This window comes from Camponotus floridanus, unplaced genomic scaffold (genome assembly GCF_003227725.1).
Source record: "Camponotus floridanus strain SB8 unplaced genomic scaffold, Cflo_v7.5 scaffold16, whole genome shotgun sequence".
In the NCBI taxonomy this organism is placed as follows: Eukaryota; Metazoa; Arthropoda; class Insecta; order Hymenoptera; family Formicidae; genus Camponotus; species Camponotus floridanus.
In genome coordinates this window covers 3,915,655-3,933,944 of record NW_020229281.1, presented here as the reverse complement: position 1 = coordinate 3,933,944, position 18,290 = coordinate 3,915,655, and the positions used below count along the sequence as shown (strand labels likewise).

The window sequence follows — 18,290 nt, the reverse complement described above, 5'->3', positions numbered from 1 at the left end:
CTTAAAATTAAATAAAAGTTTTTATCACTCACCATGGCATTGATGTGCAGCAGCGGAGTTATCGTTATCCGTTATTATGTTGTCGTTAAAACTATGTCTGAAACATACAAATATAAAATTCATTTATAACAAGGCTGTGGAATTTCATATCCGGTGTGTAAAATAATAAGCAGATATAAACACATATGGGAAGATTTTATAAATTTTAAAATTATTTTTTAAATAGAAATTTTCATATTTATAAAAATTTTTCTCTCTAATTTCCTCTTTAATTCCTTTAAATTATAAGAACAAATTATTATGCGTACGATTTATAACAATTGATATACAAATAATAAATATTCACCATCAGGTTGCTTCCGATGCAAGATGCCTCTATAAGGCTTTACAAGTCCTTTTCCTCTTCTTATGTTGTTGGCGCGCGATACTTTGACGACACTACCGCACTCGCGAGCGATATTTTTATATCGCTATTTTCGTTATTTTACGCGCGATACTGAACGGCACTCCCGCACTATTTCGATTAAAAATTTTATATTTGATCGCGATGTATATACTTAATATGTATATACCTTTAACGGCACTCTCTAATATGTATATACCTAACGCGACGCGTTGACGAAGCGCTTGCCGTCCGCGGCACGTTGACGGCACCGACGACGCGAAAGGATACTTGGCTTCCCATTCAGGCACCTTAAGATTTATCATAAATTGGAAAATTTAAGATAAACCTCAAGGCACCATCCAGGTACTAAGCCCTCCCACCGCGACAAGGTGTACCCCATGGGAGGGTTATATTATATATAATTTTTTTATATATAATATAATATAATATATAATATATTATATAATATATAATATATAATATATAATATAATATATATAATTTGGAATTTATTTTATAATATAGTATATAAACTTAAATTTACATAACAAGACGGTAAAATAAAATCACTAGGGTGATACTGTTTATGTTGGATATTATGATGTTGTTCATTGTTGAAATATTTTAACATATTAATGTATTTCATATATCTAACGTATTAATGTATCGTAAGAATAAAATATTAAAATAATTACATGTTGTCATACATAACTATTGTTTAATTAACAAAGATTTAATTAATAAAAAAAATATTTAAAGCATTGATCAAAATGTAGTTAATTCTAATATTGTTAAAGAAATATTATAATAAGCATCAATGATCGATATCATAATATAAATAATTCTCTTATCCCCTTTTACGTATTCCATGTTTCAATTTTTGTTCGCAGTAATGAATAATTGCGATAAAGATATCGTTTCATGTCGCTAATTAATTTCTAATTAATTAATTTTTATTAAAATTTATAGTAAATTATGTTTCAATACCAGTCGTAATCGTGTTTAGCAAAAAAATTACAATATACGAAGCGTTTCTTACCACTACTTTATTAGAGTCACCGTACGAATGATGACAAAGCGGCAACGTATAGCGCGCTACTGTTTATATTTTATATTGCCAAAGTCGAACATCGTGTTATCGATAATTCGTTACCAAAATATTTTATATATTATAAAATATACAGTAACGTGGAATATTAAATTATGAAAGTATTTAATTTATTGATTAAAATTAATTATTTATCAATCAATTCACGGAGTCCTTTGTTATGTTAATTATTTGCATCTATAATTCGATTGATTTACTTCGCGTTCTCTCACATTCGAAATTATATTTAGATTATCAAGTAGAACGATAAAGTAACACGAATGAAATATATTTGTGATTCTAAATATTAAAATAATAATTATTATCCGTAAAAATCGCAATTATCGAAGTGATTATTTAATATTTTGGATCCCCATAATTTAATCGATTTTCGATTAAATTGTGTATTTAATTAACAAAGATTGAGAAAATTTAAAGCATTGGTTGAAATATATTTAATTCTAACATTATATTCTAATATTATAAAGAAATATTCTAATAAGTATCGATGATCGAAATATCGCCACATAATCTCTTATCCTCTTTTATGTATAACATGTTTTAATTTTTAATCGCGGTAATGAATGATTGCGATACGATAAAGATTTATCGTTGCAATACAGTTTCATGTAGTTAATTAATTTTTAATTAATTAACCTTTATTAATATTCATAGCAAATTATGTTTCAAGGCTAATCATAATCGTGTTTAACAAAAAAAATTACAATATACGAAGCGTTTCTCACCACAACTTTATTACTCGTGAGTCACTGTGCGAATGATGACAAAGCGGTAACGTATAGAGCGCTACTGTTTATATTTTATATTGCCAAAGTCGAATGTTATCGATAATTCGTTGCTAAAATATTTTATATATTATAAAATATACATTAACGTGAAATATTAAGTTAATGAAGTATTTTAATTTACTGATTAAAATTGATTATATATTAAACAATTTATCACGTAACCTTTTGTTATGCTAATTATGTGCATCTATAACTCGATTGTTTTACTTCGCGTTCTCTCACATCCTAAATTATATTTAGATTATTAAATAGAATAAACAAGTAACACGGATGAAATATATTTGTGATTCTAAATATTAAAATAATAATTATTGTCCGTAAAAATCGCAATTATCGAAGTGATTATTTAATATTTTGGATCCCTATAATTTAATCGATTTTCGATTAAATTGTGTATTAATTAACAAAGATTGAGAAAATTTAAAGCATTGGTCTAAATATATTTCTAATATTATATTCTAATATTATAAAGAAATATTCTAATAAGTATCGATGATCGAAATATCACAACCTAATCTCTTTTAATCTCCTTTTTTATGTATAACATGTTTTAATTTTTAATTACAATAATGAATGATTACGATTCGATAAAGATTTATTGTTGCGATACAGTTTTATGTCGTTAATTAATTTTTAATTAATTAGTTTTGTTAATATTTATAACAAATTATGTTCCGATACTAATCGTAATCGTGTTTAGTAAAAAAATTAAAGAATACGAAACGTTTCTCACCACTACTTTATTACTCCAGAGTCACCGTGCAAATGATGACAAAGCGGTAACGTATAGAGCTCTACTGTTTATATTTTATATTGCCAAGATCGAACGCCGCGTTATCGATAATTTGTTTTTGAAATATTTTATATATTATAAAATATACATTAACGCGGAATATTAAATTATGGAATTATTTTAATTTATTGATTAAAATTCATTATTTATTAAGCAATTTATCACGAATCTTTTCGTTATGTTAATTATTTGCATCTATAATTTAATTGTTTTACTTCGTGTTCTCTGAACAATCCAAATTAATAAAAATATTTAGATTGTCAAAAACGATAAAGTGACACGCATGAAATATATTTGTGACTCTAATTATTAAAATAATAATTATTGTCCGTAAAGATCGCAATTATCGAAGTGATTATTTAATATCTTGGATTCCTATCATTTAATCGATTCTCGATTAAATTGTATATTGTTTAATTAATAAGGATTGAGAAAATTTAAAGCATTGGTCGAAATATAGTTAATTCTAGTATTGTTAAAGAAATATTATAAGCATCAGTGATGGATATCATAACATAATTAATTCTTTTATTCTCTTTTACGTATTCCCTGTTTCAATTCTTAATCGATACTAACCGTAATCGTGTTTAGTAAAAAAATTACAGTATACGAAGCGTTTCTTACCACTACTTTACTCGAGAGTCACCGTGCGAATAATGACAAAGCCGTAATATAGCGCGCTGCTGTTTATATTTTACATTGCCAAAATCGAACATCGTGTTATCGATAATTCGTTACCAAAATATTTTATATATTATAAAATATATTGTACATTAACGTGAAATATTAAAGTATAGAAGCATTCTAAGTTATGGATTCAAATTGATTATTTATTAAACAATTTGTCACGGGGCCTTTCGTTATATTATTCGTTATATTATATATATATATATATATATATATATATATATATATATATAATCTGAATATAAATGATAAATATAAATGATAAATAATTTATAAACTATTTACCGGATAATGTTGCTTAGTACGTGGTCCAGTGCTTTTTAGACTTGCTTTTCCTCTCCTTCGCTATTTTTTCATTGCACTCACTTTCACTCCTGAAAACAAGATTAATTAAGATTAGTTAGTTAATATTAGTATACGCAAAAATCGCGAGACATTTTGCACGGCATTCCCGATCGCGTAGTAATTACAATTAAAAGTTTAGCAAGTACTAATTATAATTATCCTAGCGAATTATGTTTTAATACTAGTCATAATTGTGTTTTATCGTTAGAGAAAAAATTTAATAATATACGAAGTATTTCGCACCTTACTCTTCGAATGTTGCCGTGTGAATGATATCAAGACCGTACATGTAAACACAGCGCGTCATACGCCGCCAAGGCCCATCGTGTTATTATCCATTCACTGCTGATATAGTTTACGTACTTTAACATATACACGAAATGTTAAAGTGTATAAAAGTTTTAGATTACATGGATTAAATAATATTTGTTAATTTAATGTATCGCAAAGTCTTTTTATTATGTTAATTTTTTCGATTTATGATTCGATTGTTTTGCTATGCGTTTTGATTCTAAATTAAATAATTAAATTTTAAATAATTGAAAAATAGAACGAGATAAAGCGTCGCGGGAATTATATTTTATTCTATAAATATCATTAAAGTAATAATTGTTCATAAACAATGCGGATCACAAATGTTTATCAAAATATCTTCGTGTATCATCATTTGTGTGATAATAATTATGTCGCGCGCGTATCTATTAATAGTTTTGATTATCATATTATAAAAATTATACGTATATTTCTCGTAATCGAATATTCCTATTATTATCGATTTATTTATTCGCGTTTTCTGGCGAATTTTAAATCGCGATTTATTTTGTAATTTAATTGTTGATTTACATTGAAGCTTATTTTATTTTTTCGTATTTTAAATATTTTCTTTGATAATCTACACAAAATGCGATAGTAATGCAAATATTTTCTTCTACAATCGAAGAAATGATCAATAATTTTATTAATGACTCTTTTAATCATGATTATATATATTTACGTTACATAAAACTTATTAAATTCTATTATCGCATATCGATTATCAATGATAAATATTGCATAATTAATCATCGCTCATCGGGCTTGTCTGGACTATATAAAAATTTTTAGTAAATTTTATATTATATGTATATTTTAGAGACATTTTCGTGTATTAAATTATTCCATGTAATAAATAAAAATTATTTTGTATTAAGTTTCAAATTATATTTTACATTCACTTTTGTATTAAACCCTGTATTGAAAGAAAATAAAAATAAAATTTAAAAAAAATTTTTTCCTTTTATCTCCACCTTACAGAGGCATTTGCCGGATGAGGTTTTAGTACTCTAATGAACCTAAGAGCTATGCCGGCAGTAACGTATAATACGCCGATATTCATATATGTAGACTATTTTTATATTTAAAATAATCTTAAGTATGATCTTAGATCGCGTCTTGAGATTCCGATCAGTTAGTAAAATAGTTGTATTTTCCAACTTACTTAAGACGATCTTAAATATAAGAATGAATTATGAATGCCGGCCTTAGGGTTACCTATGCCGGACAAGTCGAAGGGAAAGAATCAGACTAAGAAAGATATCAAAATTATATATATGTTATTTTTAATTATATTAATATTTTTGAATAAAATAAAAGAAAAAGAGACAATAATTGAGAAAATAGAAAAAAGACAACTACAGTGATTTGAATATCTCAAATCCTTTCTCCTCCTCTTTCTCTCTTTCTCTCTCTCTGAGTGATTTGAATATCTATACTCGAGAGAACAAATGTCCATAGAAAATATTTCGATGGACTCCATTGGAAGAAATAAGCATGACAAATGATGATAATTCCTATGATTTTAACACCAAGGAATATACAATAAACCAAGAACTAATCCAAGAACTCGAAGAAGAAAATAATAGATAATAGATAATAGAAATAGATAATAGAAATGCATAATGATTGGAAATGATTAGAAATTAAAAGACAGTATGAATACAACCTATTTATTAATAGTAATACTATTTTGTAATTATATTAAATTTTATAATTTAGTACATTGTATTATATAAAATATTAAACATAAAAATATTATACTGGTAAGAAAATTATAATAAAAGTATATAAATAATGTTGACTATATTAGAATGGAACATATGAATTCTTTATATTTTATATAAAGGAAGAGATATTTAAAATATTTTGCAACTATATTTTTCGAATCTTAATTATAAAAACAATCAGTGATTAATTTGACAAATTCTATACATGTATTAATAATTAAATAATTAATAATATAATAACTTTTTTAAATAATTAAAAAAGTGATTAATAAATTTCAAAGATCAGTTTATTGCTAATTAAGATTTATAGAAATAACGGTTAAAAATGTTTTTATTCCACAGCAGACATTTTGTGTTTTGTAAATAAAAATATATAAACATGGCAATGAATATAGAAAAATATTTATTTCATCTTTGAACATTTCATTGGAAGATTACAATATCTTTCACGATTGCATAATTTATTTACTATCAATTTATATACATGAGCGTCTTGTTATACTCTGGTGCTACCCGCATTTCGTGCACATAGCACGGAACAAAACCAGAAATTGTGCACATTATATTGCCTTCTGAGAACATTTATGGACATTGGTTTTGTAGTTCATGTCCACGTTTTCAATGTCCATAGAGGGAATATCGCTTTCAGGGATCACCTAAAAGCAGGCCATGACATCTCTCAGTTTTCTCTCTGTATAACAAGATACTTATGTATGTAAATTGATGATAAATAAATTATTCAATCGCGAAAGATAATGTAATATTCAAAGATGAAATAAATATTTTTCTATATTTATTGTCATATTTATATTTTTTTATTTACAAAACACAAAATGCTGTGGCATAAAAACATTTTTAATCGTATTTATAAATCTTCTTAATTAGTAGTAAACTGTCAACAATCTTTGATATTTATCAATCATTTTTTAATTATTTAAAACTTTACTTATTAATACATGTATAGAATTTGTCAAATTATTAACTGATTTTTCTGAAGTTTTTATATATAATCAAGACTCGAAAAATATGGATGTTGCAAAATATTTTAAGTCTCTTCCTTTATATAAAATATAAAAAATTCATATATTTCATTTTAATATAGCTAACATTATTTTTATATATTTTTATTATAATTTTCATATCAACATAATATTTTTATGCTTAATATAATATTTTTATGCATAATATTTTTATGCTAAATACATATTACAAAATATATGACAAAATATAATACAAATTTAATATAAAATATAATTCGAAATTTAATACAAAATAATTTATTATATGGAATAATTTATTACACAAAAATGTCCAAAATATACGTATAAAATTTACTAAAAATTTTTACATAGTCCAGACAAGACTGATCAGCAAAGATTAATTACGTGACATCTATTATTAATAATAGATATGCAATAATAGAATTTAATAAGTTTTATATAACGTAAATAATCGTGATCAAAAAAGTCATTAATAAAATTATTGATCATTTCTTCGATTGTAAAAGAAAGTATTTGCATTACTGGCGCATTTTGTACAGATTATCAAAGGAAATATTCAAAATAAAAAGATAAAATAAACTTCGAAATCAACAACTAAATTACTAAATAAATCGCGATTTAAAATTCGCGAGAAAACACGACGAATAAATAAATCGACAATAATCGGAATATTCGATTGCAAGATACGCATAATTTTTATAATATGATAATCGAAACCATCAATAGACACGTGTGTGATATAATTATTATCACACAAATGATGACAGACAAAGATATTTTGGCAAACATTTGTGATCCGTATTGTTTATGAATATAAAATTCACTGTCCGATTTATTTGCGATTAATACGTGATTTTATACGAATTTCACGATTGAGAATAAAATATATATCCTATTTCGCGCATTAACTGAATAATATGAACTCTATAAGTTTTAAAATATAATTAAAAATCGCGTGTGGCCACGTTTAATAGAAAATAACAGAACAAATAATTTTTCAAAGTTCCTTTAATAATTGATGCGACTCAAATTCACAAGAAAACGCGACGAATAAATAAGTCGATAATATGCGGAATATTTGATCGCGATACGTACAATTTTTATAATATAATAATTGAAGCTCTCAATAGACACGTGTGCAATATAATTATTATCACGTAAATATAGAAAATCGAAGATATCGACAAACATTTGAGGTCTGTAATGTTTGTGAATATGCAATTCACCGACCGATTTACTTGCGAATTTTTATAAGATAAATCGCGATTTAAAATTCGCGATAAAACGCGACGAATAAATAAATTGATAATATTCATAATATTAAATTGCAGATACGCGAATGACCGGTAATTCGATAAAAAAAGGAGCGATCTTAATGGAAAGCGATTAACATCTTGTTTCTACATCAGATTTCGCAAGATCAATGATAGCAATGATTTCAGTAATACATGATATTATTGATATTCTCTGCCGAAATATTTTACGTACTACATATACACGTGGAATTTTAAATTATAGAGGTATATATATATATATATATATATATATATATATATTTTATTTTAAATTAATGATTAAATGATTGATGTATCACGGAACCTTTTGTTATGCTAATGATTTGAATTTATTTGATTGTTTTACTGCGCTTTTCTGAAGTTAAATTTTATAATATATATTTAATTTTGCATTTTAAAAGACTGGCTTAGAGCGAACTAAATAAATAAATAAATAAATGATGTTGAGGAAAAGAAAAAATGGAGACACGTAAATAAATAAATAAATAATAGTGTGAAAAGAGGGAACATACTAATAATTTTATATAATAAATTATTATTAATTAAATTATTTATATTTTTATTTATATTATTTGTATTATCGGAGGGACATAGTATATGTTACCTTCTGAGAACATTGATTTTGTAGTTCATGTCCACGTTTTTAATGTCTATGGAAGGAGTATCACTTCCAGGGACCCTAAAAACGGGCCATGACGTCTCTCAGTCTTCTCTCTGTATGTATACGCACCGGCAGGATTGATGTCCTGGTATGTGTTGGCGGTCGACGGTCGACGTCATACGCACCAGATATATATCATGATTATTAATTCGGAAAAAATTCAACTGTAATGTTATCATCGAACAGGAGATGGAAAAATTATATTACATCCTATTAACGTCAAAATTGTATCGTATGATTATGATTATGTCTCATTTTACATTTCAATTATAAATGTCAAGAAAATATATTAAGCAACGATTCTTATACAATTTGTTACTCAAACTATATTCAGTGTTACCAATCAAATAAAATTGCTATTGCTTGCAAAAATAAATGTTTCAATGATAACTTTTTTCTGCTTCATGCATATCGTAAGCTGATAATAAGAAAATAAAAAAATTTGCAATATAGTTCAATTTTAGGAGAGTATATATCTCGGGGTGATATTTTTGTCCTTTTTTATTTTTTATTAAAATTATAAAGTCATTTTATTAGATTACACTAAGGATCGAAGTAATAGGGTATATCATTCTGTTGCTCCAGTAACGTGGCTAATGCCAGCTCAATGTTCTCTGGCAAATGATCTAAAAGCATACGTGGCATCACCGATAATTTCGTAAATTCTTCCGCTTGCGCCCATCGCATTTCGTATTTTCTCTCTTTTGCGAGCTGTTTCTTGCTAAAATTTTATATATAGAAAAATAAATTATTAGTATTAAAATTTTGAAAAATCCCCCTTTGTATAACTTAATTAATATTATTAATATTATTATATAAAACATTCTAATTAAAAACAGTTGTGTTTAAATTTAATATTTCTGGTAATACTGATATATATATACTTTAGATAAAAATCTGTAAAAATGAATTATTCGAATAGAAAAATAAATAAGAACAAAACACACCTCTTTCCCTCTGTCTTTTCTAGTTTGCACCTTGTTATATGAAGAATACGGCCGGCATTAAACAATTGTTCTTTCGAATATCTTCTTTTAGTTATGTCACGTTCTATTATTTTATTCTGTAAAAAAATAGATGTATTACTTCGTATCAATTTTCACGCACATAAAATGTTAAATATAATAATTACGAATACATGTTTTTGTGTGTATGTGCTTCCTAAAATTTTTATAAATGTATTTTTGTGTCTTACCACATCATTAGACTTGATGAGTAAAGGTGATTGGCCTGGAGTAGTAATTATGTCATAATTGGTCCATGTTTTACTCAAATCATTCTCGGGAATTCCAAATAAAGCGTATCCAAACCCATTCAGAACCACTCTATACTAAAGATATAAAAATATTAATTTTATTAAAACAGAATTTGATTTAATTATCCAAAAATCCTGAATTTTAAGAATCCGGATTTCCAAAATACCTTAGGTAATCGGCAAGCCCGAAGAGTTCCTAGTAATGCAGTCCTTAAATTTTCTATACTGTCCACGCTGAGCCTCATTACAAGATCGTCTCCGAGTCCAACAGTTAACACGAATTCTTCCGTAATTCTAGCAGCATCTCTGCTGAGCAGGCCAGCTTTTTGAAGAAGCAGATTAAAGATTGTTAATTAATTTATGTTTTTAAAATCGACAAAATTAATAATTGGCAATCAATGCATTCTTCCTAACAAGAAAATTATTATATATTAATTATAAATATATAAATAATTACCAGGTGTAGCAAATGCATAGACTCTCAAATCCGGATAACGGGGACGTATCATTAATCCCAAAAGAATCGCTAAACCAGCTCCTAAACTATGACCTATAAAAAAATAATACATGTTATTCCATTACAAAATTTGTAACCATGGCAAAACTATTATTTATTAACAGTACAAGTGTAATCACCTGTGATCGTTAGATTATAATTAGGATATGTGGCGAACGCTCTTTCCAAGACTTTATAGTTTTCCAGTTGCTTCAAAATTATTTTTACTCCTATTATCATACCTTTGTGTGCCTATAAATTTTTCTTCGAATTAGAATCGAATGATTTTCATGTATTTATGCGAAGAAGAGATTACACTAACCGTACTATCTGGAGGAAGGCCAGGACATTCGAATGAATCGGATGCGGCTGCAATATCAGTGATTAAATCTCGCAAGGATAATGATCCTCGTATAATTACAACGATATTAGCAGTTTTATGATCCGCAATTACACAGAATGGTATCTGTAAGATTTCAAAGATTAATACTAAATGTCGAGTAGATATAATTTAGAAACACAAAATATACCAACTTCGCACAAATGATTTTTTAAAGAAGCAAACAGAATATCCTCTTCGGACAGCTTCGATAAGTATTTAATGCCAGAAAGATAACAAAGGCAACAATTATCGTCCAGAATAATGTTACGCTTTCGTCTAAAAATATATGTATATATTTATTAATACATTATCTTATAAAAATAATAATTTCTTCTTATATAAGAATATAAAAATTAATGAGAATATAAAAATTAAGTCATAAAGTTTTATGTTATACTTTTTTACCGGAAACAAGCACAGCACGTCATGCCTCGTATTAAGCGAAAACATCCAGTACACAAATGCTGATATATTACGAAAAGCCAGCCATAAGAAGCGATCGATAATTGTAGGAAGTGATGAGCAGCTTTCAAGGACATCCAACTAGGTGTGTCCGTGAAGATCGCGCTGCTGTCTAAAAAAATATGCAAATATTTGATAATCAAACAATATTGATATTCACAGTATATATGTCATCGCATTCTTTTCAATGCAAATAACGTACCTGAAGTATACTTTGGACGCGTTATTAAATTTAACTTTCGCAATTCGTGAATTTCTCGTTTCTGTCGGACTCTGAGTAAGATGCATCCGGCTACTACATCTGAGGGAACCAAATCAGTACCGCGGAATAATGCACTTAAAAGACCTACGAAGATATTTCTATTAGTCACAAATAAAAAAAAATACAAAGAAATTGTATTATTAGAAGACTAAATAAACTGTTCTATTTCTCTCTCTCACTCTCTTAGTTTCTCTTGTAATTGCAGACATTTGTAATGTATTCAAATCAGTTATCTCTTAGCGAAATATTTGAATATTTTATAACATTTTTATAACTTTACCAAGAGATAAAATTCCCGCTTATATCGAGGTTACTGCATATATAACGAAGCGATCGCGTAATCGCTATCTTTAACAGAACAGCGAGAGAGCGACACGCGAGAAGAGAATCCCACCAGCGCCCAAACCAGAACAGAGATCACCAATTTGATTTATCACATTTCGGACGATTTTTTCGGACATTTTGCGCTCGGTTTTCACGACTCAGCGTTCCAGTTTCCGGCATGCGGCAGGACCTCTTCGTAGGTCAGCCGTACCTATGTCTCACCAGCGACATGTTGAAAAGTCTCATTCGCGCTCTCGTCCTTGCGCATCCACCACAGGAATTTGAATCTGCGTAACCAGATGCGTGAGATTTTGCCGTGTTCCACGGAATTCTCCAACTGCCGTTTCTCCAGAGAACCGATCGGATCGAACACTAGGGCAAGACCGAAGATACTGAGACCGATCAGAATCCAGTCGAAGAATACCAGAGCTTCGACGACGGTGATGGAATAGGTTGCAAGATTGCATTCTACGCTTTGCCCGAAAATCCACATGGTGCCTAAGACATTCCATCCAATCTCTGGCAGCAACATCAATATCCTGAATAAATAAAAAAAGCGTTTAATATTGAAATTATACATAATTACTATATCTATCGATAATTACTATATCTTAATAATATTGCAATAAAAAATAAAGGCTGATATTTGAATTGATTTAGATGCAATAATTGTATTGACGACACATTTTTTAACAATTTTCAGATGTATATACATATATCGTACGTTATTGATGCTTGTTTCAGAGAAACAAGCATCAATATGAGAAAATTACAGCTTTGCATAACAGAGCAAAATGCTAAAAAATTGCTCGTAGTGATTTATTTTTTTCTTCAATATCTATTCATAGACAGGATGTATATTTATCTGCATTTTTTATACAATCAACGGATTTGCATTCTGCATAAATATATTATAATCTTCATGTAAATAATGATTAAAAATCTTTAGCAAATAAGGATTCAAGAGAAAATATGTAACAAAATCATTTATCTTTAAATAATTTCAATATATTTTAATAAAATTAGAAAATTGGAAGCTAAAATTCCACCCCACAATAATATATAATATATAAAATTATGATAATAACTTTTATTTTCTAACAAAAAAAGTCTTTATATAGATATTGAGCAATTATTTAAAAAATAATGCAATTGAAGTGTATAAAACTTTTCTTAAGAGCACCTTCAAAGTGGTCTAGAAAGCTGGCTGACGTGGTGCTAGTTTACTTTTATTGCTTACTTGATTATTAGAAGCGGTTCGACGTAGCGTCGAGCATGCGTGTCCATGATAGTCCCTCTTGCGCTATGTCTGATGATAATAAGTATCAAGAGCGTGACGATGCTGAGCATGATCGCTTCGCCGAGCAGATACACGCGCACTAATTCACCTCCCAACCGACAATTCCACGTATCCTCGTAGTATCTTACGCAGGCGATCCCTATAAGAATTAACCTGTAAAACGCATAATCGATTACGAGAAACAAACTAACAGTGATCGGAGCGATTTTGATCGGATGGTGTGTAATTGCGTAAAATTTAATGCAGAGAATATAAACTCAAAAATACCGAAAGTTCATATCTAAACAAAGAGATCTCGTTAGATTTTTACTCTAACTTATTGCATCTCAAGAGACTTGACTTCACATAGAATGCGGTTTTAAAATAGCCCGTATCAGATATCTGCGGCTTTTTTACGACTAATATTGTATACGATCATTTTCCAACGATCATTCAATGATTGAGGGTTACCTATTGTCAATACTTACCATACAATACGGATAAATAATTCGAACAAGCCGGGATACACAAGGTCGTCGGTTGCGGCCAACCATTTTCGCCCAAAGAGCTTCAACGCAGGCATTTCCCTGTAGAAAAAAAATTGTACTATGAATACCGCAATTTTACTGGGATATATTGAGAAATTTTATTAGTTGGAAATAAAACATGGCATTTATTTGTAAAGGAATTTCAAAGTGTGTCTTTATCTAGATTCTTGTATCTAGATATTTGTGACATCAAAGTTACCGACCCGGTCACGTTCGCGAAGATCTCGCGAAACGCGCGACGCGGAAAGTTTACTTAACGAGGTGCTCTTACGAGTTTCGTAATATTACAGAAAAAATAGATACGGCTTTCTATGATCATAAATATCTTCAAGATTCGGGCGATGAAATATCTTCTTGATCGCGAGCCTCCGCCCGGAGAAAGCGCCGGGAGAAAGTCCCTGTATCCATCCTACATTCGAAACCGTATTGACACAACTTTCCGACATTCTTTTAAATGGATCGTAAATGCAACAATTCCAATAGTAATAGAAGCTGATAGCGCAGCTGATTGTACTGGTGACAATCAATTATGTTCATAAGCGACCGGATAACGTGCATGTTATTGAGTACATCTGATTATATCAGATGTACGTTTTTATGCTATACTGATCACTGGCAATCGAATCTTATCTTCTATAAAAAGGGAAATAAAACAGGCAGTCATGAGCAATTTGAAAAATTGCTTGTTTTCCAATATAAATTTCTGATCTTTGTTAAAGAAGATAAAAACTTCAAGTTTGTAAAAAACAGAACAGTTATATTTCTTCGAAATATATTCTTATTTATTAATATTTTTTTAAAAATTCTTTCAAAGAAGAAGAGGATACTTGAATCTCTCTCTTAATTCGTGATTCGTGAATATTTCGTTTCTGATTCTTTACAATATTTTTAAATTTGTGCGCGAATTAACGTTCTCTAACTAGTTGCGTAAATAACTTTCAAAGTGTTTAATCGCGGGAAAGCACGTAGTTTACATCATGACGCATGTACTTTTTAAACGCGTCAATTAGTTGCAGATATACGATTGCCCAACTACTTTCTTTCGTAAAGAACTCGATTACAAGAGAACGCGGAAATTACAGTGGATTATTAAAATGGTGAAGGAGAGAAAATTGATACTAGTACTTTAGTAATTTCGTTATCATTAACTACGAATAAAAACTCGAAAACTCGAATTATACTAAATTGTATAATTATCTATCAGTGTATAATTATCTATCAAGATGCAAATTGTTGCTCATTATAATTTCGTGTCATAGCTTTATAATATGTAACGCCGTTTCAATCAATCAAATATCAAGAAATGTTATATATAACACTTTTTTACACTGCTTCCATGATTGAAGTAAGAAAAATTCCAGGAAAATTACGAATCTACAAAAAACCATAAATGCAACCGTGCAATTACGTTGACAATCAACAGCTTCTTTAGAGCTCGTCATTATCTTACATTATTATATGACATAATAGTGCCGTGTGGAAAAGACAAATGTAAAAAGATTATTCAAATATATATCATCCTTGAAAAATAAATATATATTTACAGCGCATAACAGTGTTGCTATTCATGAAGAAATATTTTTTATAAATTATACTATGTTTAAACAAAATTATGATTTAATAGATTTAATTTTAGTAAAAAATAAAAAATAGAAATAAATTTTAACATGAAAATTATAACTGTATATACATATATCTTGTTTAGAATGTTAATGGGCCGAATTACGTAAAATTAAGTGCATCGCATGCATTTTGTGATTTGAAATGTGTGTCATCACGAATTTAAACAAAACATACAAATCGGAAATTCTTATTTAACACATATATATTAACTCATACCAATAAAATTTTTACGAAAGCCATATATCATTAAATCTCACAAATGAATAATGATACTATATAATTGGAGAATATTTAATGTGACAGGAGAGAGCAATTCATTATTTCGATGAAAATAGTTAATAAATTATTAGCAAGAAATTTCTGTTACTATGTATTTCCTAAAAATTGATATATAACATTGAATAATTAGTATTTCAAAAAAAACGCCTAAAATTTACATATTTATTTATAACAAAAAAAATGTAAGATATATTTGGCTGCATTTATATAGTTTGAAATATTGCATTCGTTAAAATTTTACTTTTAAATATTTATTTATATTTTATAAAATATTTTATTTTATTTATGTTTTATAAAATATCACTTTTTTAATTCTTGGCAAACAGAAGGATATATATTTCTTTTTATACCATACAGAAGGATATATATTTCTATTTTATACCATAAAGATAATTATTATAAGAATATCGTCAAGATAATGCCTATTTCATTTTCTATACATGTATAACGTTTTTTATTAATTAAAAAAATTAACAAAACATATTGATACGACACATAATATCTTTCTCTAGTAAATAAAAATGTAAGCATACTATTTTATTTATAATTAGTATGTTTAAAAGAATATTAGAAAATTAGCAGAAAAAATTGTATATAAATCGAGTAGTAGATGGTTATGTTATACGGTATTTAAAATACATCACTCGTAACATCGTAAAAAACATTTTCAATAAAAATTTTTATTCAAGTCCACCTCGGTCAGAGATTAGCAACTTATCTTTATGAGTATGAACACGTAACTGCGTCTAACGGTTCATACTGATTTAAAAATTCTCATTTAGATTTCTCTGATAAAACAAGCCAATATTTAATTTGTTTATTTTTCTATAAATAATGAAAATACTATTAAATGTGTTTTAAATAATTTACGTATTTGTTTCAACAAACATTACATATAATTTAATATATTCAAAAAATATATAATATATTCATTATTTGTTAAATTTTGAAAAAACAGTTAATTGTTTTTAATCATGAAGTAACGATACCGATATACAATACCGATGTTTTGTAAAATTCTGAAACATTTTATCTTGATTAGCCGAGGACAAAGAAGACGAGCTATAATTTACCAATCTTTTACGATACATGATGTTTATGACAGTTGTACACTGATACCGTGGAATCGCTACTAAAAATGCATTATGTATAAATGTAATGATGTTCTTACTCACTAGGCGTGAATCGATATCCGGTGAATCCGGACGTGTCTTATACACGCATTGAAGTCTCCCTTGAACGAATCTGCTGCGAACGCGGCGGCACTCCACTTTACGCACTTCGTGCTTTTCGCTCTCTCGGGAATTTACTGCTCAGCCCCGCGAAGTGCTCGAACGAATCCAACCGGAATTTCCGCCTAATCGTCAGACTGCACCTTTCTCCGAGTCGAGCGCGCGTTTGCAAACCGCAACGAAACTGGAGTACTTCCTGCGCCGCACTGCGTTCCCGTTAAACGCGCGTCACGGAAAACATCGATTTTCGTGATCGCGTACCGGAGACGGATCTTCAAGTCACGCGAATCGCCGCGTCCTGGTCTCTCTTCCTCGATCCTGTCACCGATCGCAAAGCGACGCGCGTGCGATAGTCGCCTCGCTCCGACTAATCGTTCGTTGCACACGACGATTTTAGCACCGTTACCGAAATCGCACTTATCGCACGTATGAAGAAATACATATCGTCCGCGGCACGAGCATCTCTCAGCAGCCGATACCACTTTGGTTCTTTGTCACGTAAATCGCGATAGCGCTAATGACAACAAACGCTCCAATTCAAAATCTCGATGCGATCGATATATAATGCGCGATATTTCGCGACACTGAAGACACTTGTTCGATATGGAGAATCATGACATCGTACTATACACGTCTCGCGACTCGTTCACCTTGCGGCACTCTGCGCGAGCATCCGAATCTCACAATCCTGTTGACCGCAACTGTCCGGTACCGCTGCAGATACTGTAGAGAATTTTCCCTCTCTGCGCGCTTACGACGGGATATCGCGGGCCGCGCTCTGGCCGCGAGGAGGAAAAATGCAGCGAAAAAAAGGAGAAAAGGAAGGAACAGACTAGGGATAAACGACCGCCGAGTGGAAGGTGGGAGCGACGATTCGACGGCGCACCTGGCGAATGTACCTGGCCGTTCCTCTCGCGGGAATAGGAGATGCAGTGAATGCCGATATCCGGTGATGGATCTAGAAAGGAGGACTGATCGAGAAGGGGATATACGCATGTTTTTATCGGGAATAAAATTTATATGTTACATCACACAAGACAAAT

General features: G+C 29.3%; 1 protein-coding gene across 2 annotated transcripts; it reads right to left on the bottom strand.

The window, feature by feature from the left end:
- Nucleotides 1-9,603: 9,603 nt before the first annotated feature.
- Nucleotides 9,604-17,921, bottom strand: LOC105259202 (sn1-specific diacylglycerol lipase beta). 2 transcript variants are annotated; one of them, XM_011270996.3, is made up of 14 exons: nt 17,191-17,921; nt 14,054-14,152; nt 13,527-13,739; nt 12,509-12,825; nt 11,903-12,046; nt 11,644-11,812; nt 11,391-11,514; nt 11,179-11,322; nt 10,997-11,108; nt 10,818-10,910; nt 10,528-10,682; nt 10,301-10,435; nt 10,053-10,168; nt 9,604-9,826 (listed from the first exon to the last, which is right to left on the bottom strand). In XM_011270996.3, the coding sequence occupies exons 2-14, from the start codon at nt 14,146-14,148 to the stop codon at nt 9,649-9,651; spliced, it is 1,995 nt and encodes a 664-aa protein (XP_011269298.1). In that variant the 5' UTR covers nt 14,149-14,152; nt 17,191-17,921; the 3' UTR covers nt 9,604-9,648. The 2 variants fall into 2 exon arrangements, with proteins under 2 accessions (XP_011269298.1, XP_025262816.1); XM_025407031.1 differs by lacking the exon at nt 17,191-17,921 and having other exon boundaries at nt 13,527-13,725.
- Between the last annotated feature and the right edge of the window lie 369 nt (nt 17,922-18,290).